Source organism: Bombus bifarius, unplaced genomic scaffold (genome assembly GCF_011952205.1).
Source record: "Bombus bifarius isolate JDL3187 unplaced genomic scaffold, Bbif_JDL3187 scf7180000007966, whole genome shotgun sequence".
NCBI classification, from domain to species: Eukaryota; Metazoa; Arthropoda; class Insecta; order Hymenoptera; family Apidae; genus Bombus; species Bombus bifarius.
In genome coordinates this window covers 461,651-485,514 of record NW_022884352.1, presented here as the reverse complement: position 1 = coordinate 485,514, position 23,864 = coordinate 461,651, and the positions used below count along the sequence as shown (strand labels likewise).

The 23,864-nt window shown below is 36.9% G+C and overlaps 4 protein-coding genes across 6 annotated transcripts; 2 read left to right on the top strand and 2 right to left on the bottom strand.

Moving 5' to 3' along the window:
• Positions 1-168: 168 nt before the first annotated feature.
• Positions 169-6,313, bottom strand: LOC117212743 (vacuolar protein sorting-associated protein 35-like). 3 transcript variants are annotated; one of them, XM_033457945.1, is made up of 13 exons: positions 5,236-6,313; positions 4,987-5,149; positions 3,533-3,731; positions 3,326-3,449; positions 3,036-3,231; positions 2,775-2,969; positions 2,617-2,700; positions 2,307-2,543; positions 1,935-2,083; positions 1,382-1,868; positions 891-1,310; positions 633-776; positions 181-565 (listed from the first exon to the last, which is right to left on the bottom strand). In XM_033457945.1, exons 1-13 carry the CDS (start codon positions 6,108-6,110, stop codon positions 386-388), a joined length of 3,453 nt encoding a protein of 1,150 aa, XP_033313836.1. In that variant the 5' UTR covers positions 6,111-6,313; the 3' UTR covers positions 181-385. The 3 variants fall into 3 exon arrangements, with proteins under 3 accessions (XP_033313686.1, XP_033313836.1, XP_033313760.1); XM_033457795.1 differs by lacking the exons at positions 4,987-5,149; positions 5,236-6,313 and adding an exon at positions 4,329-4,460 and having other exon boundaries at positions 169-565; positions 3,533-3,752; XM_033457869.1 differs by lacking the exons at positions 4,987-5,149; positions 5,236-6,313 and adding an exon at positions 4,329-4,460 and having other exon boundaries at positions 386-565.
• A 56-nt stretch (positions 6,314-6,369) lies between these two features.
• Positions 6,370-13,458, top strand: LOC117212685 (multidrug resistance-associated protein 7). Its single transcript, XM_033457689.1, has 17 exons — positions 6,370-6,459; positions 6,733-6,882; positions 6,955-7,710; positions 7,914-8,171; positions 8,248-8,521; positions 8,599-8,822; positions 8,906-9,143; positions 9,234-9,502; positions 9,584-9,814; positions 9,877-10,088; positions 10,161-11,016; positions 11,092-11,318; positions 11,384-11,890; positions 11,954-12,145; positions 12,228-12,471; positions 12,549-12,688; positions 12,751-13,458. The coding sequence occupies exons 2-17, from the start codon at positions 6,742-6,744 to the stop codon at positions 12,866-12,868; spliced, it is 4,887 nt and encodes a 1,628-aa protein (XP_033313580.1). The 5' UTR covers positions 6,370-6,459; positions 6,733-6,741; the 3' UTR covers positions 12,869-13,458.
• On the bottom strand, positions 13,162-14,397 carry LOC117212899 (EF-hand calcium-binding domain-containing protein 11-like). The gene is made up of 4 exons (XM_033458064.1): positions 13,790-14,397; positions 13,623-13,718; positions 13,416-13,551; positions 13,162-13,361 (listed from the first exon to the last, which is right to left on the bottom strand). Exons 1-4 carry the CDS (start codon positions 13,823-13,825, stop codon positions 13,201-13,203), a joined length of 429 nt encoding a protein of 142 aa, XP_033313955.1. The 5' UTR covers positions 13,826-14,397; the 3' UTR covers positions 13,162-13,200.
• Positions 14,398-20,375: 5,978 nt separating this feature from the next.
• Positions 20,376-23,224, top strand: LOC117205390. Its single transcript, XM_033443748.1, has 2 exons — positions 20,376-20,717; positions 20,938-23,224. Exons 1-2 carry the CDS (start codon positions 20,394-20,396, stop codon positions 21,247-21,249), a joined length of 636 nt encoding a protein of 211 aa, XP_033299639.1. The 5' UTR covers positions 20,376-20,393; the 3' UTR covers positions 21,250-23,224.
• The last annotated feature ends 640 nt before the right edge of the window (positions 23,225-23,864 follow it).

The window sequence follows — 23,864 nt, the reverse complement described above, 5'->3', positions numbered from 1 at the left end:
TTCATACATGGTTCTAGTTTTAATTCTAACTGGTATTATACTGTATCGGTAACATCGCATGTGACGTGAAAATGGTAACGGGGTCAAGTGACCTCCAAGACGTGGATCGCGAATACTTTTTTACAAAAAGTATTGTTCATTATGCCAGTGAGGTAATAAAAATAGTTCAATTTGACAACATTTTGTTAAAACAAATATACAGATTATATTTCATGAGTCAACAAATGAATTGCGATACATTATTAACAATTTTTGTAAGCAAACTGATGTGGTTTAAATTGTGGTGATCTATACCTAGTAAGCGTTTATCTTTAGAATTTATATTCATTTCGTAAAATAATTGGTAGATGCTTTATGTACAAAATTATCGCATACAATAGTTACATTAAAGAACAAGTCCTTGATACGATAGACCATCCGTTTCTGGAGATTCCATTCTATTCCTTAAATGTTCTAATGTATTAGCTAAATGTTTTTGAATTTGTTCTGTTTCTTCACTAACTTCTAGGTTGGGGAGTTCTTCTTTAATCTTTGCGATCACTTGATTTACAATATCAACAGTGAACTGAAAATAAATAGCTATTAAGATATATACATTAATAAAAGCTCTCAAGAACATCAGTAATTCTTACCGTAGTATTGTCTTTCTCATAGAAATAAATGTAATGATTTAATAGTTCTACATACAATTGTACTTGAACTGAAGTATCCATGCACTGATTTGCAATTTTGATACCTTTTCTTAAACATTCTAATACCCTAGATTTATTTTGCATCTAAAATAATTGCGCAATTATATTTATTTGATTATATTTTTTAATAATACTATTAAATGCTACACATGTATAATCATATTTACATATTACTAAGAATATATATATAACACTCACCTCTTTTCCACCAGTTGCTAATGATTTTCCAGACCAGAATATATGAGAGCAAATAGCAATTCCTCTACATTGATCTGGTTTTCTTAATAATTTGCTAGCATATAAAACACATTGATTGCGTATTGGTTCTGCATTTTCTTCACAAAAACAACTCATTTGCTCAAATGTAGCAATGATCAATGTAATAGCTGCTAACTGCGCCTTAGAATCACTTATTTCATCTTCATATATTGAAAATGCTTGACTCATAAATTCATAAGCAACCATCTCAAAATTATCGAAACGAATTTCTCCTATTGCTATTGCACCCTGAAGAAATAATCTCAATGGCAGTTCGGCCAGTTCTGCCTTCATTAAAGCTGTAATAGTTGCATGACAGAATTGAAAGATTTTTTGACATTTTTTCTGCCACATTTCATCCTACAAAAACAGAAAATTAAGTTAATCATCTAATCTAAACGTTACAGCAAGTAAGTTAGTAATTTATTAACTTGATCCTTTAATCCCTTATATGTGAAAGCAAGTTGGTAAGCTTGAAATACAATTGGTGGTAGAGTATATTTTATTCTCTTATTTCCACCAGCACTAAAATGTTTTCTGGCTGCACTTAATATCATATATTGTTGATCAGCTGTCTCAGACTTAAAATGATGTATTAATCTACCAAGAAGACCCTGTTCTTCTGCAAAGTCTTCAGGATCTTCTTCTATATTGGGTTGATCTGGTTGGTCTTGTACCAATGGAGATACCATAGAAAGAACTGCATCTACTTGTTCTTGAGTTGGTATTAAAGTCTCATTTTCTAAAATGTTTGTTATTATATAAATAGCTAATAACTTTCTGCCTTCGTAGTCAAAGTAATCTAGTAATGGAGCAAAATGCTCAAGCTTCAAAACAGTTAAGATGTTTTTATAGTTATCTATTGGAATTTTCATTAGTCTCACTAATTCTCTTGATACAGCACTATTATACTCAAGCCTGAAAATTTATTAAATTCGTTACATAATTACGTTTAAAAACTTAATTCTATTGTATTATACATACTTATCTACATTCTGCTTTTGGAATATTTGAACAGTTGTTAACAAAACTTTATCCACATAGTTTACTCTATCAGGATAACACTTATGTGCTAAATTAATGAGAGCTACTTGAAGAGAAACTATGTCCTCTGGGGGCATATCTTGTCTAGTCTGCAAATGATAACTAATTTTAACAATAAAAAAGATTATTAATTCAGTAATTATTACTAAAAATAATTCTCAGACTTAAACTAAGTGAGTAAGGATAACTTATATATTGGTAAGTGATCACATTAATATCAAATCTATGTAGTACTTCATCATCACAGAAATTATAAATTCAGCAAAATTTAGTTAATACTATATATCCTTCTATTTCACAAATTATATCTACCTGTATAATTATAGCTATCTGATCACTGAAAACATCAAAAAGTTTTACATCCTGTGGAATTCCTGGCACTTGATTAGGACTTCCTGGTCCTCCCACACCATCTGATCTTTGACTAAATGCTGCAAGACGGTCTATTAACGAAATAATTATATTTTTTACATTTACACCATTCTGCAACTCAGCACAAGATTTTAAAAATGCATTTAAAGTTTGTAGATGAAATTCATCAGGAAAAACCTAAATAAAAATATGGATATATTATTAATTATACTACACTGTTACTTCAAACATTTTTCGTTATTTTAATTACTTGTATTATGCACTCCATAAGATATTCTTGAGCAATTGCATCTCTGCAACTGACTACTTGTTCTAGAATGCCTGGTAAAACACGCTAAAAACCATTATTATTAGCCAATAACAAACGCTTTTTAATACTTCAACAAATTAAATGTATTTAAGATCAACCTTTTTGTATTTCTCTAAAGTAACTGACTCCAACTGGCTAAGTCGTACAAGATTAGTTCCCACTAATATTCTAAGTTCTTCTCTTTCTCTTTCCCTTCTTTCTCTATCTCTAGTATGACCTTGATGTTGCATGCGTACCCATAATTTATTCATTTCAGCAAAATTCATCAAGACAAAGTCTATACTGTCACGGACCTAAGAAAGAATAATTATTTGCTTTTGCATAATTGCATAATTTGTATAATTTGCTTTTATACATACACTTCCATCTTCATCATCTTCTTCAGCAACATCTGGTAAAATGTTACGAGTGCACTGTAGTAGGTAATTCCTTAAAAAGAGACCCCTTAAAGGATGCTGAACTCCTCTACACATTTCTACCAAATCTCTTAATAAGTCTCTTTTTAATCCAGGTGTTGTTTTGATATATACTAATCCAACAGTGATAAGTAGATACCTATAAGAATATATATATTATTAGGATATCATGATTAATAGCAAACTTAATGTGCATAATGTATACTGGCATGATACTTCTATAATAAACTTACAGTCTGGGTACAATATTTCCAACATATTGCACTAATTCATATAAATCTGTAACTTTTCTCCCTTTCTGAAATTCATCTAACAAATAAAGTTCTAAATGTCTTAGTTCATCAGTAATAGCCATGTCTAACATTAAATGTAAAGAAACATATATATTGTTGTTATCTTATTATTAAAAGTAATTAGTTATTTAAAATTAATAAGGATACATAATTCATAGTAACTTTTTGGACTTAAAAGAGATGTTCGAAGTTCTCCTAACATTGTAGCTGCATGTTTTAATGCATCCATCAATTTGGATTTGTCCAAACAGTGTTTCATTTGAAAAGCTTGTACTTTAACCACACCAATTGCATCTTCAAGTAGTTTTTCTTGCTCTTCTACTCCCGTTATAGCAGGTGTCATTGGCTGCGAGAAAAATAAAGATACCTACCAGGAACACCAGGTAGTACCATGCTAGGTAAGCCACTCAATGCAAGCATGCACCATTTTATGCTTCTATGATAGAAAAGAAGCAAGGAGGAACTAATCTACTATATTATAACTATAAAACTAACCCATTAATATTTATAAAACGAAAGAATTACATAAATTATGCAACAAGCAAATAATCCTCTTAATTTAGAATGCATTTATAATAAAAATGTACTATAATTAAAATATTCTTGATGCAAGTTTCAAGTTTTATTATTTTTGATACAATGTTTGATTAAAGTTAGAGGTTATAATTTTAGCAAAATATTATTAAATAAAAGAAAATGTATTATTAAAATGACTTTTATATCGCACTTAATAAAAGATTAAAAAATGTCAGACGGACCTTAAACATTCACTGAAATGTTCAATATAAACAACGAAATTTTGACGACAGTTAACCTTCATGACACTAAAATAATTTTGCTAAGGATAATTTCTTATATTTTCGTTCGAATTCGATTGGCATATAATGGACTGTTTCCATAAGCAAGGATTTAACATGCTTTTTAAGTTTAAATTTATGCTTACCATTTTCTTTTTCTTAAAAAAAACTCTACACTTATTTCCCGCACTTGAAACACCCACCGCTGAAAGTGACACGCTCCATATGAACTGTATGTATATACTAGTATATGTAATTATCATGGACATAGAAATATATATTCCTACAGATATGTACTTTGCAGTAATTACAAATATGTACTTCGAATTAGATGTACTGATATACAAAGACTAATATTTGTATATATTATACATATATATATATATATAATATTTGTTGTTATAACAGATAAAATTATTTCTATTTATATTGAACTATAAAAAAGGTTTCTCTTAATAATTCATGATATTTAATCATAAATATTGATTTTATAATTTTCCTCTACTAAATTGAATATTTATCAAGATCTTAATTATTTTATTTAGTAGATAATGTGCTTATGATATCATTGATTGAAGGAGTAAATAAATGTTCATATTTTTATAGATTTTATACTTTTTTATTTATAAATATTGCATGTAAATTATTGTACATGTACAAGATTACATCTGAGAGTATTCATCATATACGAGATTATCCAAGGGGAGCCTATCTGTAGCAACCTGCTCCTATTGAATAAACAATCTTTTTATGAATCAGAACTTTTAATATGAACTGATCATAAGCTGTGAAATATCAATTAACCTTCAATGATTTCATATAAATATCCAGTTCATCCTCAGTCTCAGTTTCATTTGTATCTTCAGTTGGACCTATAGTTTCAGGTGATTCTGAATCAAAATATTTATCTTCTTCATCTTGTGTTCTTATATCTATGTTGTCATATGCTTCATTGTCATCAACAGTACTGGAAAGATATAAAAAATATATTTATAATGTACAAACAATAAACTAAAATCCCATTATGAAATTAAATATTATACTTATAAATACCTGTAATCAAAATCTAAATCTTTCCCATCCAAAAAGCTTTGGTACATATTTGTCACAAATTCTTGTTTTAATACTTGCTTTTCAGATTTTGAAATGCAATGTGGCTTTTTTACTGCTTCATTTTTATGTTCTATTTCATTCTCTAAGCTGGATGTTTTACCCCAATATGTAGTTTTTTCTTCATTATCCTTTGAATCATATATATCCTCTTGTTCTTCATCTGTATCATTTTCCTCTATTACATTTTGTTCTTCTTCCTCTTGTAATTTTTGTTTCATTTTTAAATTATCCCGTTCAATATTTTCCATTAATAAATTCACAAAAGTAATATTTTTAGTATCTATATTATCCCTAAGTTTCTTTTGCTCCTCAGTCATATATTGTCCAATTAAATGTTCGTATAACAATGGATTTCTTTTCATCATTTCAGTTTCACTAAAGTATTCCCCTTTTTCTATTAATGTTTTTAAGGCCTGGTATCTTCTATTTCTAACATCTGTTTGTCTTTTTGAGTTGTTGAAATATCTTTGTAATCTATTACAATGATAAGCGACTTCATAATCTTCATCTTTACAGTTTTCGAAAAACTTTAAGTGTTCTTTTTTCATATAATGACCAAATTTGGACAAGAATAAACAGTAACTTTTTTTAAGAATATTACGTGCAATTATTAGCTTTTCTTTAAAAGTTAAATCTGGATCATCTTTTTGTTGACTCTTAAAAATTGCCTTACTTTTTGCTATATGATGCAACAGTTCCTCTTTTAAATTTTTATCCACTTCATTTAAAGAAGTTTGTTGAGAATCATTTTCGTTATTTTTGTAATCTACAGTCATATCCGGGGCATTATTTTGTGTATCTTCTTGCTTATTCATGTTTAATCACACTGTTTTATTTGATAACCACAATTTTAACATAATTCAATCAGTACGATTAATTTATTGATTTGTATTATATCTCATATATAGTAATTCTACATTTACTGGCGACGTAAATCATTTTTAAAATAATGCTTTTGTTTTTATTTTTAATTTAATGTATGTTTTTTATACAATCCATATCATATACGTCATCGACACTGGCTGTCATCAAAAACCTAACCTACAAGTTTGCTTTGATATGAGACTGTATAATTCGAAATATGATGTACCACGATATATATAATAAATATTAAGATACATATATATATATATTAGTTTATAAACTGAAATACATATTTCATCAGTAAGTACATTATAATATGGCAAATCTGTTATGTTATTGTAGGTTGTCTCTTATTATTTCAAACAATGTTTGCAAACAAATTGGTATTTGGAATAACAGATAAGAAATTTTACAAAATAATAAGTGCTTAGTTGTTAATTATGTGCAATAGGAATTTCATACTTCTACAACTTATTACAAAGTAGATATTGTGTCTACATAAGTAGGCATTGATTCTTCTGTAATATACTTTGTTTTACAAAGGTGCATTTTTTAGTTTGAACTTATTTGTAGATTTTAAATATGGATAGGTGGTTAACTGATGATGATGAAGAAACATGGAAATGGAATTGGACAGAATTATGTGGATACAGTGGAGGCATTAAGCCTTTAAATCCAGATACCCATGATCTTGATATTTGCTTTCAACAACTTTGTCTCCAGGTAATTCATTGACACTGATGTTTCATGTGCATAAATCATACATATTATAATATCTTTTAAAATACTTTTTAGATTCCAGTTTTAATCTGTATCGCTATAATTTCTGCTTATCACTGTGGAAAAAGAAACATATATCCTATTCGTCATTTTGGCTCTAATTATGTTATAAAGTTGAGACTTATAATTACAGTGTGCCTTATAATTCTTCCTATACTTAGAGCATATATTATTCTTAGTAATACTGTTCTTGCTCCACCAAAGCATGTATTATCTAGTAATGATCAGATACAAGAATACATTATGACATCAACTAAAAAGCCAGATGTATCTTTGGAGGATTCAAGTATATTACATCATATACAAGATGAATGGAATCGTACTATTGATTTTGCAAAATCAATTCTTTTCCCAAAGAACAGCATTCAGAATATCACTGAATCTTCTGTTATTTCTAACACACAAGAATATGATCTAATATTAACTGCAGTCAAAGATAAAGTTACATCAGCTAAACCTATTGACTACCTTGTGGCAGGTACTGAAGGATTAGCATGGGTTGTTCATCTTTGTTTCATAACAAGCTTAAGAAGAGGAAGGAATTTTAATCCACGTGGCCCAGTTTCACTTCGGGCATTAATATTTTTATTGATTGTTATTTCTACATTGCTGTTAAGAAGTCATATCAAGTACAATCCTCAAAATGATGTTCTACCAAATTTGTCATTGGGATTTAGTATCAGTGTCGTCACTCTATTAATACTTTATGCTATAACATTGATACCCAGTCATAGTAATTTACAAGATATGAGATCATCTCAATTTAATGAAGTAAGTTATTATAAGTTATTTATTTCCAAATATAGTGGTTCATATTATCAGTGATTAGTGTTTTTTGTTTGCTTATCAGTGTAAGAGATTTCAGACATCTGCTACTAAATGTATGTGCTGTTACCAAATTGACTATGATATCTAAAATCATGGATTATTAAGTAAATATAGATATCACAAATCAATGAGAAATATGTTTATAGATAGGAGAACAAACTGCACTATTGAGTACTCCTAATTCTTCTTATGTAAGATTTCCCGAAGGGCAGGACCCAATTTATCTTGGGACTGCTATGGAGGATGCAACCACATCTTCCAAACTTATATTTCATTGGGTAAATTCATTAATGGAAAAGGGTGTTCATGGTTTATTAAATCATTCAGATGATTTATTTGATTTACCGGAATATATCAGCACTAATACAATTAATCAAAAGATCGACAAGCATCTACAAAATATGGTAAATGTAATATTATACTTTTTCAACTATGTTAATGACCAAAATAGTTACTTTCACATTTATAAATACATTGTAGCCAAATGATATAAATAATCAAGTAGAAAATTTTGAGTCAATATCAGAAGCACATGTTCAAACAGTTACAAACAAAATGACCTTGTTTAACTTATTGCATAAATGCTTTGGTTGGGAGTTTTATTCTGTTGGAATATTAAAATTTATCACTGACTCTACTTCATTTATGGGACCATTAATACTGAGCAAATTAATCGGTTTTATTGAAGACAAAAATGAACCTATCTTATATGGATACCTATATGCATCATTAATATTTATAAGTGCTTTAATAGGTAGGTATTCATAAAACTGACTAATCCTTGAATAAGGAATATGTTTGCTGGAGGCCCTAACGATTTTCTTATTTTAGGAGCATTTTGTAATACTCATTTCACCTTCTGGATGTCAGTAGTTGGTTTAAAAATTCGTTGTACAGTTGTAACTTTGTTATATAGAAAGATTTTGCACTCTTCAAATATCCAATTGAAGCAGCAATTTAATTTTGGTGAAATTGCTAATTTCATGAGTACGGATAGTGATAGACTTGTTAACAGTTGTGCAAGTTTTCATGCATTTTGGAGTATACCATTACAAGTAATTTCTTATTTTATTCTATAGCTCTATTAAAAATCGATTTATGAGCACTTAATATACTTCTATATTTATATGTTTTTCAGTTAATTGTAACATTATATCTTCTATACAAGCTAATAGGAGTTTCATTCTTAGCTGGAATTGCTTTTGCAATAATACTTATACCTATAAATAAAGCGATAGCAACTCAAATTGGAAAATATAGCACGAAATTAATGGAATGTAAAGATCAAAGGGTGAGACTTGTAGGAGAAACATTACGTGGAATAACTACGATTAAATTAAATGTGTGGGAAGACCATTTTTTGCGCAATATATCAAGTTAGTGAATCTTCAGAAATACGAATTTGTTTTTTTATCATTCTCTCATCTTCGTACATGATATTTTATATTTTCGTTTTTTTTATACAGAATTGCGTGAAAATGAGATTAAATATTTACGGGGTAGAAAATATCTAGATGCTTTATGTGTTTACTTTTGGGCTACAACACCTGTATTGATATCTATATTAACATTTGCTACGTATGTACTCCTTGGACATGAACTTGATGCAAAGACAGTATTTACTAGTATGGCATTATTGAACATGTTAATAGCTCCACTAAATGCATTTCCATGGGTTTTGAATGGTCTTACAGAAGCTTGGGTATCACTTAAGAGAATTCAGAAAATGTTAGATGTGAGTTAAGGTTGCAGTTTAGTTACGTTTTATAGGCTTAAAATTGATTAAAAAATATTAATTAAGTTCAACTTAATATAGTTACCAGATGCGGATATGTCATTATATTATTCAAAACCACCGCCTGGAATAGATCTAGTGCTTCAGGATACAATGTTTAGCATAAACACAGATCAAAATATAGAAGAAAATGGTCTTACTACTCCTAAAGATGTCACAAGCCCATCTGGTAGTTCAGAGTCTAGAAAGATTGTTACCTTTGAAGATGATGCTATTTTTAGTCTACATGACATTAATATTACTGTTCCAAAGGTAATAACATTGCAATCTATTTTAATTGAATTAAATTTTATGAATTGTGTACTTTGTTCTAGGGACACTTAATTGGTATTATAGGAGAAGTAGGTAGCGGAAAATCACTACTTTTAGATGGTATTTTAGGTGAAATTATTAAAGTCCGTGGTACGATAGCAGTAAATGACATCGAAAACGGTTTTGCGTATGTAAAACAAAATCCGTGGTTGCAACGTGGTACAATTCGAGACAACATTCTTTTTGGGAAATCATATGATTACAATAAATATAAGTAAGTATTGATGAATTGTATTTGAGAAAAAATATTGCAGTATTCGTAATTTAAGTAAATTATTTATAACAGGAATATTTTGAAAGCATGTGCTCTCAGTGCTGATTTAAATTCCTTGCCTAAGAAAGATCTAACACCTATTGGTGAGGCAGGAAACACGTTAAGTGGAGGTCAAAAGACAAGAATTTCTTTGGCACGTGCTGTTTATGCGGATAAAGATATTTATTTATTAGACGATGTTTTGGCGACTTTAGATCCAAAAGTTGCTAGTTATATATTTAAACGTGTTATTATGGGTTTACTGAATAACAAAACAAGATTGTTATGTACTCATCAAACTCGATATTTAATGTATGCAAATTTAGTAATAGAAATGTCAAAAGGCAGAATCATTAATCAGGGTAAACCAAGTGACATGTTACCTGATATAGAAGATTACTTATTATCTTCAGAGTCTATAGAGCCAGACTTAGACAGCATATCCATAAATGATTTACCAAGAGAACTATATCAAACTGATAAAAACAAAAAGGATCCCTTGCTTGATGAAGAATATAAAGAAAAAGGCAAAGTTCAACTTGGTGTATATAATTGTTACATAAAAGCAATAGGATATTATTTAGCAATTTCAATAATGCTCTCTATGTTCCTAATGCAAAGTTCCAAAAACGTCACGGATTTATGGCTTTCTTATTGGGTTACTCACAGTAACAAAAGTGTAACTAATATCACAGATAGCTCACCAACTTTACGATTAAATCATGTCTTTGACAATTATAATATAAGCACTAATTATTATTTAACGGTATATTCGCTATTAGCTGTATTTAATACATTATTCACATTAATGAGAGCATTTATGTTTGCATATGGTGGAATTCAAGCAGCAATTTCTATACACAAACAACTTTTAAAGGTTGTAGTACGGGTATGTAAGCTTCATAAAAAATACCTAATATCATGCTAAAATATATAGCCCGAATAACATAGGATATTTCCTTAGGCTAAAGCTGTATTTTTTGATATTCAACCATTTGGAAGAATTCTAAATAGGTTTTCGTCCGATACATATACAGTCGATGATAGTCTTCCTTTCATCGCTAATATATTATTCGCTCAGCTATTTGGATTGATTGCAACAGTTATTGTCATAGCCTATGGAATACCGTGGATACTTTTGGTACTGGCGCCATTGATACCGATTTATCATTGGATTCAAAATCATTATAGGTGTGTTGCTTGAAACATTACGCGAATGTGTCTCGAATCACATGTTATTTTATTAAAATTTTTAGATTAACATCGAGAGAATTGAAGCGCTTATCTAGTGCCGCACTTTCACCATTATATGCACATTTTAATGAAACTCTACATGGACTATCTACCATTAGAGCTTTTCGCATGGTATCTCGCTTCAAACAAGCAAACGAACTCTTGTTAGAAATCAGTCAAAAAACGCAGTTTGCGTCGTTTGCAGTAAGCCAGTGGCTTGCATTAAGATTACAACTCATTGGAGTAGCACTTTTAGCAGGAGTGAGCAATATAGCAGTTTTACAACATCAATATGACATTGCGGACCCTGGTTTAATAGGTCTTATTATTACTTACACATTGTCCGTGACTGGGCTGCTATCTGGCGTAGTAAACGCATTTGTTGAAACGGAGAGGGAAATGATCGCGGTTGAACGTGTAAAACAGTATTTAGAGAATGTTCCAGTAGAAACTGCAAAAGGAGAAAATCCACCATATGCTTGGCCGAGTCAAGGTGTAATTGAATTTAGGAACGTCGTTTTAAAATATAGGTAATTAACACAACTAATTAAATGCTATTATTCAGTATTATAATCGATGTTTAAACCATGCAGAGAGCATTTAGTGCCATCATTGAATGGCATATCATTTGTCACGAGGCCAGCAGAAAAGATTGGAATTGTTGGTCGTACAGGTGCTGGTAAAAGTTCCCTGTTTGCTTCATTATTTAGATTGACGGAAGTAACTTCCGGGAGCATATTGATCGATAACGTGAACATACGAACTTTACAACTAAATGCAATAAGGTAAGTTGCGTCAAACTAGTTACCCAATTTAAGAAATGATTAATTTATCAGTATAGACAACTAAGAGTTTAAATCATTTCAGATCTCGATTAGCTATCATACCTCAAAATCCATTTTTATTTTCGGGTACGATACGAGAAAATCTCGATCCGCTAAATCAATATCCAGACTTACAAATATATAAAGCTCTCGAGAAATGCAAAATTCATTCGTTGGTACATCGTTTAGGGGGTCTTGGTGCTACTTTAAATGAAAGTGGTAGCAATTTTAGTGCAGGACAAAGGCAATTGTTGTGTTTAGTCAGAGCAATTTTACATAACGCTAAGGTATTATCAAGTTTTTAAATTGGAAATACAAGATAATTTATTTTATATAATTTTTAATTATTAATCTATTCTTATAGATCGTCTGTATCGATGAAGCTACGGCAAACGTTGATCAAGAAACAGACAAGTTTATTCAAGCGACAATAAAGTCTTCCTTCCAGACCGCTACAGTACTCACTATAGCGCATAGGATAAGGACGATCATGTACTGTGATAGGTATGTTAGTTTTACAGTTTACTCTAAACGTGTATGTTTGATACGTATCTTTTTTATTTTAGAGTTCTTGTAATGGGAGATGGCGAAGTTTTAGAATTTGAAGAACCGAATTTATTGATTCAAAATGTTAATTCCCATTTCTATCATTTAGTAAGCCAAGAATTTTCTGATAAGGAATGAACGTTCTAAGACTAGATATGTTTCATCTAAATATATTTATTTTTTCTTACGCAACGAACTTTTTACAAGTACGTAGTCTTATAATGTGACATGGTATTAGTTATTTTTACTGCATATAGCATAACGCACCTTGTACATCATCGGTAAGAAATTTGTATTTTGTCCTATCATAATTATTAAATAAATCGTAATTATTTTCGTACGAATATAATCTATAAGAATATAAATAATGTGCTAATTTAGTAAACGTATTAGGAGATTACGATACAAGACAAATATTTGATTTTTTATTGTTTTATACTTAAGATATTTGTACTAAGTCAGACTACCTCTTATGTTGTCGGTAATATACGTAAAAATTCATAAAAATCGATATATCCTTTTCTGTAACGATCTAATTCTTTGAACATCGTTTGCCATATTGTCGGTAATACTTTCAAGTTGACAGACTTGCTTGCAGAATAGAAGTCGTCCAATATTAAATATCCTTTATCTACAACAGAGGCTCCTTGATTTCATTGAAAACTCTATTGTTAACAATACCTACGATCCTTATCCAGTAAAGCGAATAATAAATCTGCATTAACGTATGAATCATCCTTTTTACTCTTCTTGAACACCCATGATTCAAACTCTCCGTACAGAATTCTCTCGGTAGACTGAAAAATCTGCTTCACTTCCGTCTACAGATCAAGACAACAATTAAACTTTTTTTAAGCAAAAAATTATTTTCTTCTTAAAAAAAGGACTTTACTTTGTTCGGGCGACATCCGAAGACAACAGTCATCGCTATTTTATACTCTCGTTTGCTCAAAGATCCCCTTCCATCAACGTCGGCATAGTTAAAGGCCTGAAATCAAATTTCAAATCACCAAAATTTCGGATATTACAACTATTACCGCGATCGAATCTCCATCTTACAATGCTCACGCGATCCTTGATGCCGTTTGGCTTCATCTCGGCCTTCCCGAATGGATCCGGCTAGAATGAAACTTTCTTGAACGATTTCCATATTAAGCAATTTGATGAAAGCGAGGTGTTGCCTGCAGTCGCGTAATAGCGTAATATGAGGCAGAAGGTATCGGTCTTTCACGCGAGGAGCTCGGCCGACACGCATTATATTGTAATTAAAGCGGTGTCTCTCCTTTCAGGCTGTGGTATTTTGTAATATTCATCGCGGGGCCAATTAACGCCGCCGCGGGACACGTACACGCGTGCTTCTGCGGCTGTGTGCGCCCGATGACATAACGCGTCTGCTATATCCGGCATTCAACGGACGTTTTCGCGGCCTCTGTTACCGTTCTTCGTCGCTGAAAACTAATGAGCTGTAACCCCGGCTGATTTTACTTCCCGGTTTTTAATTACCCGCCATTTAAATCCGTTTATTCCTTTTTTTCTGTTCCACGCATATACGTATATCGTAATGGGGACGATATTATTTTTCACGCGCATCCGCTCGATGAAACAGGCTAATACGACGACAGGCCAGTGCGATTATTTATATGGCGTTAATGATGTACGTTTCGCACGATCGTCCGTCGTACGTTCTCACCGCGATATCGACGACAGTTTAAACAAAACATATACCTCGCAGATGTTGTGTTTATTTCTTAACGACGATTTCATACGAGGCTAAACGTTTCTACGTGTGACAGAATTCTGATAAAATCTGTACGGTTGAACGATCGTATCGATTCGGAGAGTTCCTTCGAGACAAACTGAACTATGACCAACGATAGATGCTCTTTTGTCAAAGATACCACGTTTCAATAACGCAGTTTCCTTGTCTGCAATCCGTTCGAGTTTCGTGCCCCTTTGGAAGCAACGAATTAAGTAATTTTCATAATTCTTCGTCTCTCCGCGATTCTCAGGGCGACGCGCCGTCACAGATGGGAATCTAGCGTGGCGGCAGGAGCTCTGTTTTTTTTTTTTTTTGCTCTTTATAGACGCGACGACGAGCCGCCTTTGAAACACGTGTGCTTCCGGCGCAAAGCACAGGCAATCTCGGCTTAAAAGCGGAGCCTTATGGTGTCGTCGTGTCATCAGCCGATACTCTTCGGCAGATTATAAAATGCGCGTAGGTAAACGTTCGTAAAGAATAAGTTTACGGTATGGATATTTCATCCATCGTAAAACAGAAGTTTACAGTACGGTATCGCCTTTTCTGCCATTGAGGAAGAGGAAGTTCCGCTGCAGCATCGCAGGGTTTACGTGTACAGGTTCTCCTTAAAAAGAGGATTAAACGCGAAGCGTGGAATATTTGAAATTTCATCTTGGATGTAGTTCGTCTCGTGACACAGCCGGTATACGCACAGCCCTTCGCTCTTGCGCGTCTCGCTGGGCACTCGAGGCTTGAAGCACAGTCACTAGCGTAGGGGGCTTGCCGGCTACCCCAAAAGTGCACCTATCAAGGGTTGGTTTCAACGAGCTCACAGTCCTGGAGACCCTCGCTATCGCGGCGACTGCGCACCGCTCTTCGAAAACTAGTTCGCGTTTTGTTATTGGATTCTCGGGCGACGTTTCGAGTTGGCGAACAGCGGAAATCGCGTGTCGAGATCGAACGGAAAATGTATGCTCGTTTGTATGTCGCACGGTAACGTACTAACACGCGTTAATGTTAACGCGTAGTTTACCGGTTGACTCGTTGCAATTTGCATGCGTTTCCATTTCACGCACTATTTGCCTGCGGGGCGATGCCTGGTCACGCCTCGAATATCGTCGCATTTATCTAAGAATATTACTCGTCGTTAATAAACATAGTCGAAACTATCGGTGAATTAGTAACGCCTGGTACCCATAGCGTTTGATGTCTGCGGGTTTATCGTCAGTGCGGCGCGATCTCCACGGTAGCGAAGGGTGTCTAGGTCTTCGTTCGCCCTTGAAGTTACACAGAAAATATGCCAATATCGTTCGAATGAGGGGTTGTGGGGCGGATAAGGAAGCTAGGCAACGATGGCGCGATTGCCAGCGAACGCTGTGGAGAAACGTTTACCAGCGATCGTGTCTACGCCTCCGTTAAACGGTTTCTCGCGTGGAAGAAAAATTTGATTCGCAGGCCATGGTGAAACGCGTTCTCTTCCGTCGTGGACACACACGCATGATGTCAAGCGACTGGCTGATTACATGGCAACGGACCATATATTTGCATTAAGCCGCGACTCACCATAACTCATTACGTCCACAATTCTCTTTCGTCAGTCGGCAACATGTTGGCCGCATAAATCACAATTTGCCCTCCACCGCTCACAGGTGGACACGACTAGCCGAGCTCGAATCTTGAAAACGCCATGCGATCGCAGTGTGCACCATGCAAAACCGAAACGATACCCGGTGTCGTGTTTAATTGACTCTGACGTTATATCCATGTGCTTGGTAATTACGGAATCGTAATGACGATCTCTTTATCGCACCGATACATTTGGAAATTTAGCACCATGAATGAAAATGCGCGAAAGCGATCGATGATTTTTCTTATCGACGACTAGAATCTGTTTCATGGCGTTTCGAGGCGGTCGATTAGTATTGGCCGTGCGGTGTTTTTCGCGAGTGCGAGTCCAATTTCGGGTAGAGGTCGAGGCTCCGCGGCGCGCTGCGACGATGAGACGTCTCTCGACGCCGTGTTGACGCGGCGCGTTGACACAGCGGCGGCCGTGTTTGTAGAACAATGTCCCCGCGGTATTACTAGAAATAAAAAAACGGGATAGACGTGTCACCAGACGAGTAACGCCTCTCATATTTCCATTAAGTAAGGCAAGACACAGCCGGATAACGGATATAACGGACGCGAGCTATGGCTTTTACCGTGATTAGTGCATCATGCAATGGGAAGGTTCGTAAGGTATAGAGGTGCGTGTGAACGTTCTTGCATATTGCACGCATATAGTATAAATGCGTTTGCGATATTACGCGCGCGCGCTCACGCACGCTCCTCGGCTATTGCCATGGATTTCGAAGTCTAGTTCGTTCGTATTGGGTTCTTCCCCGGGGAGAGAGACTATCGCACCGCCCGGAAATTTTCTCCTTCTTCTGTCGTCTGCCAGTCCGTTCTTCGTGCGAAACACGCACTTACACATTGGTTGGATAAATGAAATCCTTCGACATTGAATCCATTAAGCCGGTTCGGTATCGTCCACGAGGAGCATCCTTAATAACGTTCGTTCGTGTTTTCCTGAATGCGAATGGTTGGGGTATGCGCGTTCTTCACGCTATATTTTCACGCGTAAAACCCTTATCGCCTGCTGCGTAAGTACTATTATGCGTTTGCAAAATAAAAAATAAAAGGAAGAAAAAAAAAAGGAAAGAAATGGAAAAGAAACGATGGGAGACGGGTGGGGGGAAGGAGAGCAAAGGGAGAAGGAAACGCAACTTCTGAATTTCAGTCAAGGATCGTCGAGACGATGTTTCGGTGAAACTTTCTATACGTGTGCGCTCTCTGTCGCGACACGGTCGTGCTCGCATTATACGGTCTGTCGCGACGAGAAATAGCGGAGACACGAAGGTGGCGGGTCTTCTACATTTACTTCTGTTCCGTAGAATCATTACTACGTCCCGAGCTAAGCCAAGCGTATGGGCGCCTGTTGACGGCAGCCGTTGATGCGTTAAAGGGACGAGGAGATAAGTTTTTTTCGCGAATTATGAAGGCGCTCATTCATTACGTGTTCCGTAATTGACGAGTTGCACGAAAGAGGATGGAGCTAGTATCAACAACGCTCTCTTCCCGTCAAGATCCTATCTGCCGGTAGTAACGTTATTTCTTCTCCTTTTCCCCTCGCTTCTTTTCTTTTTTTAACATCTCCATTAGCGACCAATGAGTCTCGCTTACGATCATCGATGAAAAATTCCACGAAATACCGGAATATGTTTCGCTGCAGTATCGGTAATTGAACAGGGAGGGTGAAAGAGTATTGCCGCGGCGAACGTTGCTGTAGTCAGATTCGATTTCGTAATTCATTAGCATAGAATTTCCGATGAGCTATGCTTTGTTCGTTCGACATTATAATAATTTAACCGAAAGCTATCGGAGGCGGGGGTTGCGATTGCCGTGGTCCGTGCAATTGGCTTCCACCTGATGCGAAATAGATGCAGCTCCGAGTGGATCGAGTCCATTCGTATCATACCAAATGTGGCATAGGCGGTAATTGGATTTCTCTCTCTCTCTCTCTCTCTCTCTCTCTCTCTCTCTCTGTAGATGTGTTTGTGCGTGGTCAGCGACTAAAAAAGTCGGCACGCGTACGATTTTGAAAATAGAAAGAGATTTAACTCGCGAATCGAGCAAGAAATAAAAATCTTTGAAAGAGAAAAGAAACTCGTGGCAGTTTTAATATATTTGGAACGTTCACAAAGCTCGCGCTTTTCTACTCATCGTCTTGATATTTCATCTCTATCAATCTACTTCGTCTTTGCTTTATGCTTTGCTCGTAAAACCTCGCCAAGCGTTTTCTTGTCGGTCTTCGTTTCTTGAATTGATTACGCTTACCCCGCTACGGCGTTATCCCTTTACCTAACGGGTCGCTAATTAAAGGCAGGGTAAAAGTCGATCGATCTTCTCACAACGATCTTGAAACAGTATATCCGTTTCCCCGATTCCTGGTACAGGCAACGGGTTCGGTGGTTTCTCCGTCGTCGATAGGGGGCTTCTTAGTCGAGCGAACACTTACTCGCTTACAGAACACCCTCTCTCGTTTTCCTTCTTCTTTTTCTTCTTTTAATCTCTCCTGCTTGTCTGGTATCCGGTTTCACCTCCGTTCCCCGCTAGCTTTGCCGTTAAACAAGAGCTGACAAAAACACGTGTAACTTTCAATTGGTCGAGCAGTCACTTCGGAGATTCTCAACGGGGTTCCTTAATTGGGTTAAATAAATTCGGCTGGCTGGCATATGTGTACAGAGCAGGATGGAGGTGGCGTTCGCGCGCGTCCGTGCGACACGTATCGAAACTATAGTCGAACATGGTAAGACGAACCCTTCGCAGTGTTCGTGTTGTTGCAAAGGGTTGAAATTGAGCGGGGGATGACCCACGTTGAGGAATTCGATAAACGAACTCCAGGGAAATTTATTTGCCTAAGCCGGACTTAGCCTTGTACGATCCGTGCACGTTCGCGGATGACGAAGGAAGGAGAAACGATCCGGCGCGGCGCCCGATTCCACGGACATGCCCGGCTTTTTATAAATATTTAAAGGCAGCTGGGTAGTTTGCGAATCCGCGACGATATTCCGAAGCCTGTTAATGCAGCGAGGTCTGTATTAAAGCCTCGTCAATATCGGTACCGGCAACAGGCCGTTACAGTATCCGGATGAAAAAGAGGTAACGACCGAGGGGTGTGAGGAGAATTGGAGGCGAGCGACCATCGTTTGTCTGGCTGGCGGAGTTTCCGCTCGGAACTATAAGGACTCCGCGCTTTAATCGAATAAAGAACCGGAGGAAAGTACTGAATTTTCTAGCCGTGGGATCTTGCTTGTAAACGATATTATTACGAGGTCGTGTTGAAAATATTGCGACGTTTTCGCGTCGGCGAGGATGTTCCATTTAGTCGGACGATTCAGAAAATGAGGGACGATTTGCCGCTTCGACGAACGTCGTCCTGTTCATTCCATCCACAACCGTGGTACACTATGATTGCGTGCGTGAAAAGCGACACGTACGAAGGGAGATGCACGCATACAACTAACATCGCGGAACGTTGGAACGCGGCAAAGTTTAATACGTGCGCACGTATATTTTATATGAAACGAAATCGATGGATTTGATTTCACCAAGTGGAATGTTCGATGGCCCTGTACCGCGATAAAAGACGATTTTCAACGGGACGGTCGAGCCGGGATTTTTCATATGTTTCCTTGTTGCTAGGTGGCGACACCTTTTTCCGCTATGAAGAATGTAACCAATTTCCGGCACATACATCAGCCACAATTTTAATCACCGACTCGGAACCTTTCATCGTCCCTGGCGATGTCCACGGAGAACAGGAAGATCTACAAGAAGATAAAAAAGACCACCGAGAAGGACAAACGTATGGCACAGCTGGAGAAAGAGATCGCTCGATTGGAGAACGAGAACAGCAAATTAAAACGCGACAGTGCCGAGTATGAGAGTGGCCTCGCTGCTTTTAGCGGCACGTCGCGTTTTGCCACTGAATTTTCTTCGTTCAGCCGTAACGTGCCATCTGACACGAACAAACGGCCGCTTTCACAGAAGCCAGAGGACAATCTTGCAAATGCGTTGCAATCGAAGGGCAACCCGGAGAATGGCAATCGTAAAAAGAAACTGCGTATGAGATTGATGAAAAGTAGAAAAAATGACAATAAAAAATGAAAGAAGAAATATCTGTTCTCCGTGGACTCGCATTTTATATACGAAATTCTACGAATAAAATATCCATTCGACATTGACATATTCGAGAGCGCCATATCGAATTCTCGACAGGAGGCACGTTCACGCGATGACCATTTGGGCTTCGGGTCATCAAATTTCCGAATCATGTATCGAATTTAATCAGGAAAATTGTCGATATCGAAGCGACGGAAGGCGATGCCAACGCATTTGAAAGTAATACCATGCCCGCAGAAGCAAGTGATTAGAAAATATATTCGGGATGTACCCTGTCCTCGGATAAAACCGAAGAAACAGAAGGAAGTGTCGTGTTCAGGTAGTGAACGCAAGAGATCCTGCAAGCAGGTCGAAGATGTGTGTTCTACGTCGAAACGCACCCAACCGGTAACGTGTCCGTCTAAACAACCGGTCAAGAAATGCGTTCAAGCGAGTCCAAAAACGTGTCCGGGAAGAGAGCGTACAAGCCCGCCGAGATCTTGTCCAAAATGCGAGAGCAATCGAATTCAAAAGTTGGAAAGCGAAGTGGGATATAATTTTCGCGCGAATCGACCGGTTGACTGACTTCTTACGAATAATTCGTTGTCAGTGAATAACGAACTGATTCGTTTATCCGTGTAGAATATCGTTCGCTATGAATCCACTCTCTGCTGCTTAAGGGTTTCGTTCGCAAAGATATTCGAATAATCAGTCAATCGGTTCGATGCGGCAACCTTTGCACGACAATAAAATATCCTATTCGTAGGTGTACCAATTGCGGAAGGAGATCGAGTGCATGAAATACGAGCGAAAAGAAGCGGAGAAGGCGATCCAAAAGGCTATTCTTCGTGGAGCCCGCGCTCTCGGCGGAAGATTTAAACCCACGGTACCGGGATCGATCGAGAAACTTCTCGATATTTGCAACAGCAACGCGTCCTCCCAATCCACGTCCTCGGTCAGTCTCTGTACGACGAAAACTGTATCGCCGATGGTTCACACGTGTCATAACAAAACGTGGAGAAAAGAGGAGTTCGATTATTGCGAAGGTTGCACTCCATTAGTCGGCTCTCGCGATTAAATCCAGCTTCGTTGAAAAAACGTCGAATGTACTCGTTGGAAAGTTGTCGGCGTCGCCTGCAATAAACTTACCCGAAATACACTGGATATTGGATAATGATTGTAATTAATTACTTTCGCGATCGGGAATGAATGAAAATAACCAACGAATAAAACCCAGACGGGTTTTATCGCATGGTAATAATTTCCTACGAAACGCGTTAATTAATAAACGGGTAAGAGCGTGCGGGGTGGACCCGACGCCGATTTAATTACACGTAACCGTACGTGCCAACATACGCACTAACGGTGCTTTAGTCGCGTAGACTCGCCGTACACGTACCCTATCATCAGAATGGCATCGTTAACACCGATAATCTTGCCTGAACCGAGTACGGAGCCACTCGACTTACAGGGAGACCTCGCGTGCGAGTACACCGGAAATCTTGGTGCGTACCACGTTCCACAAAGTGCGAAAAATAATTAACGAAATATCAAAGAAATATTTTGTTCTGTGTGAGAACCCGACACGGTACGATTCATCGAGATCATTAAGGTTCGACGAATCGACCGTTTCGTTTAGCTGCGATTCCCAAGGTTCCGCGAACAGCCAGGATGTCACGGCCGCGTCAAACGTAACGGGACACTTTACCGGATAATTATCTTCCGTTAATGATACAACGCGAAACAACAATGAAACATTATATCGCGTTGGTGAATCAGAGTAACCGTTTGTTGTTTATCTGCATCGATGCAGCGCCATGGTATTTTGTTGGCTATTGATCGCCGATGATGAGTCTTGATATTCAATCCGTAAATGCGATGATGGTTTGCCGGATCATCGTTGGCGCTCGATTACGAGTCTCTTTCCAATGGTCATGCTCGAAAAAGCGGCGATAAACGGACCGGTACTGTTATAAAATTTCGCTGGAATATTCGATTCCGCGTTGTCCATTGTTTCGACCTCTCGATGGTTTGCGAGGACAAAGTTGTGCTAATCTGTTACGCGTAAAATTTCCAATCGACGTTTTTCAATACGGAAACAAAAGCGGAAAAACACTAGGAAAAACACAAAGAAAAAAGGAATAAATATAAAAAAAATAAAGGGTTCGGGATGTTTCGGTAATTCGAGGGGAATGAAAACATTCATTTCGGCTTGCGGCGGCGTATAAACTATAAAATTGCTTCTCTATTTGAGCAAACAATCGGGGTGCGGTCGATAAGATCCGTTTTGTGTTAGTTGACCAAAACGGGGTCGTAAAACCTGTCGCGGTGTGGTCGTGGAGGGCCGTATTGTAAATTGATAGCGATAAAATCTACTCATCTCTGGGTTTATTCGGCTCGAGTCGAGCGTACCGCGGCTGTCTGTGGCATTATGCAGCGCGTACCAGCGAAATGGCAAGATTATTTTAAGGCGTATCTCGGTCTTATACGATTTCACGTGCCTCCTTCCAGATCTTCTGCTTCTCGTCTCCGGGTTTTCACGTTTAACCAGGGTATAAGTTAGCCTCGGCGGAAGTAGGCACTGCGACCAGCTCGCGAGTAAGCAAGCAACCAACCAAGAAAGAAAAGAACCTGTGTCTGCTGATGGTTCCTTTGCGATATCGTTCTTGGCAAATATTAGGTAGTTCCGTCTACTAGAAAACGGTCCAATGTTTTCATTTAATATCCTGTGAATGTCGAGCGGACTCGCAACCGGCATTCACGGAAAAGATTGCGAGAGCCATTTCCCGTGACTAGTGAGCGATGTCGTCTTTGAGATAAAGTAGCCTGAGAAAGATTTGTATGAGCCGCAGACAAGACGCGTCTTACGAGTTAAAGGGGTTGTTATAGTAGTCTTTGCGATATAGCAAGATTGTAAAATCGGTCAAGCGTTTTAACTTTGCCGGAAGTCGTGCTCGATCTGACGGATACACGCGAGATCTTCTTATACATATTTTTAACAGATGTATCGTAAAATCTTGTACATTTCTGTGAACGTGACGAATATCTACTAATATCCTCGACTAGTTGCAGCTTAATTCCGAAAAACATCAAATTTTCATCGAGAAAGCTAGGAAGCGCATGATTCACGAATTAACGTATCATTCCTTATGTCATGCCTTGATTTAGCATCTCGCAGTCGTATCACTATTGCTCTTCAACCGGAACGCACAAAGAGCGCAAACAAGTTACTACCTTCTTATCGTTTCCTGTCCTCTTTCATTATTATTATCGTTATTTAGAAGAAGAAACGACGTTGAACGAACGAATTGTGAGTACGCGGTAAAGCGGCATGCGTCGACGCGATAAATTAACAACGATCGCCAGGTTGATATTCGAAGTTTATCGCAACGTACTTATCTATGAGAGCAACGTGCTCGAAAGCGCGATGAATAGCAGCAACAGAAATTGGACGGCACGGCGTTGGAAAGCGCACTAATTCAGATCAAATGCCATGAATTCCAGCTACGCATCAAAGGCAGTCACGTCGAGGCCGTTCACGTATTACCGCGTGTCGTGATAAACGCGCGATAACCACGATTAAAGACGGCGAAACACGCGTAGCTTTGTATCAAAATCAATGAACGATCGACCGACCGGGAATCGGTTTCTCGTTAAATGATCAAATAGATTCGAGGAGACTGGAAATCCTGA

What these genes read in the sequence shown, in the direction of transcription:
- LOC117212743 (XM_033457945.1), bottom strand. Translation starts at nt 6,110, where the DNA reads ATGAATAAGCAAGAAGATACACAAAATAATGCCCCGGATATGACTGTA. An exon ending in TTTATATGAAATCATTGAAG is followed by an intron (nt 3,732 to 4,986) that starts GTTAATTGATAT and finishes TTTTTCTCGCAG; the next exon opens with CCAATGACACCTGCTATAAC. An exon ending in AAAAAGTTACTATGAATTAT is followed by an intron (nt 3,450 to 3,532) that starts GTATCCTTATTA and finishes ATTTAATGTTAG; the next exon opens with ACATGGCTATTACTGATGAA.
- LOC117212685 (XM_033457689.1), top strand. Translation starts at nt 6,742, where the DNA reads ATGGATAGGTGGTTAACTGATGATGATGAAGAAACATGGAAATGGAAT. An exon ending in TGGATTCAAAATCATTATAG is followed by an intron (nt 11,319 to 11,383) that starts GTGTGTTGCTTG and finishes TAAAATTTTTAG; the next exon opens with ATTAACATCGAGAGAATTGA. An exon ending in AACGTCGTTTTAAAATATAG is followed by an intron (nt 11,891 to 11,953) that starts GTAATTAACACA and finishes TAAACCATGCAG; the next exon opens with AGAGCATTTAGTGCCATCAT.
- LOC117212899 (XM_033458064.1), bottom strand. Translation starts at nt 13,825, where the DNA reads ATGAAGCCAAACGGCATCAAGGATCGCGTGAGCATT. An exon ending in TCAAGGATCGCGTGAGCATT is followed by an intron (nt 13,719 to 13,789) that starts GTAAGATGGAGA and finishes ATTTGATTTCAG; the next exon opens with GCCTTTAACTATGCCGACGT. An exon ending in TCGGATGTCGCCCGAACAAA is followed by an intron (nt 13,552 to 13,622) that starts GTAAAGTCCTTT and finishes CTTGATCTGTAG; the next exon opens with ACGGAAGTGAAGCAGATTTT.
- LOC117205390 (XM_033443748.1), top strand. Translation starts at nt 20,394, where the DNA reads ATGCCAACGCATTTGAAAGTAATACCATGCCCGCAGAAGCAAGTGATT. An exon ending in TTCAAAAGTTGGAAAGCGAA is followed by an intron (nt 20,718 to 20,937) that starts GTGGGATATAAT and finishes TCCTATTCGTAG; the next exon opens with GTGTACCAATTGCGGAAGGA.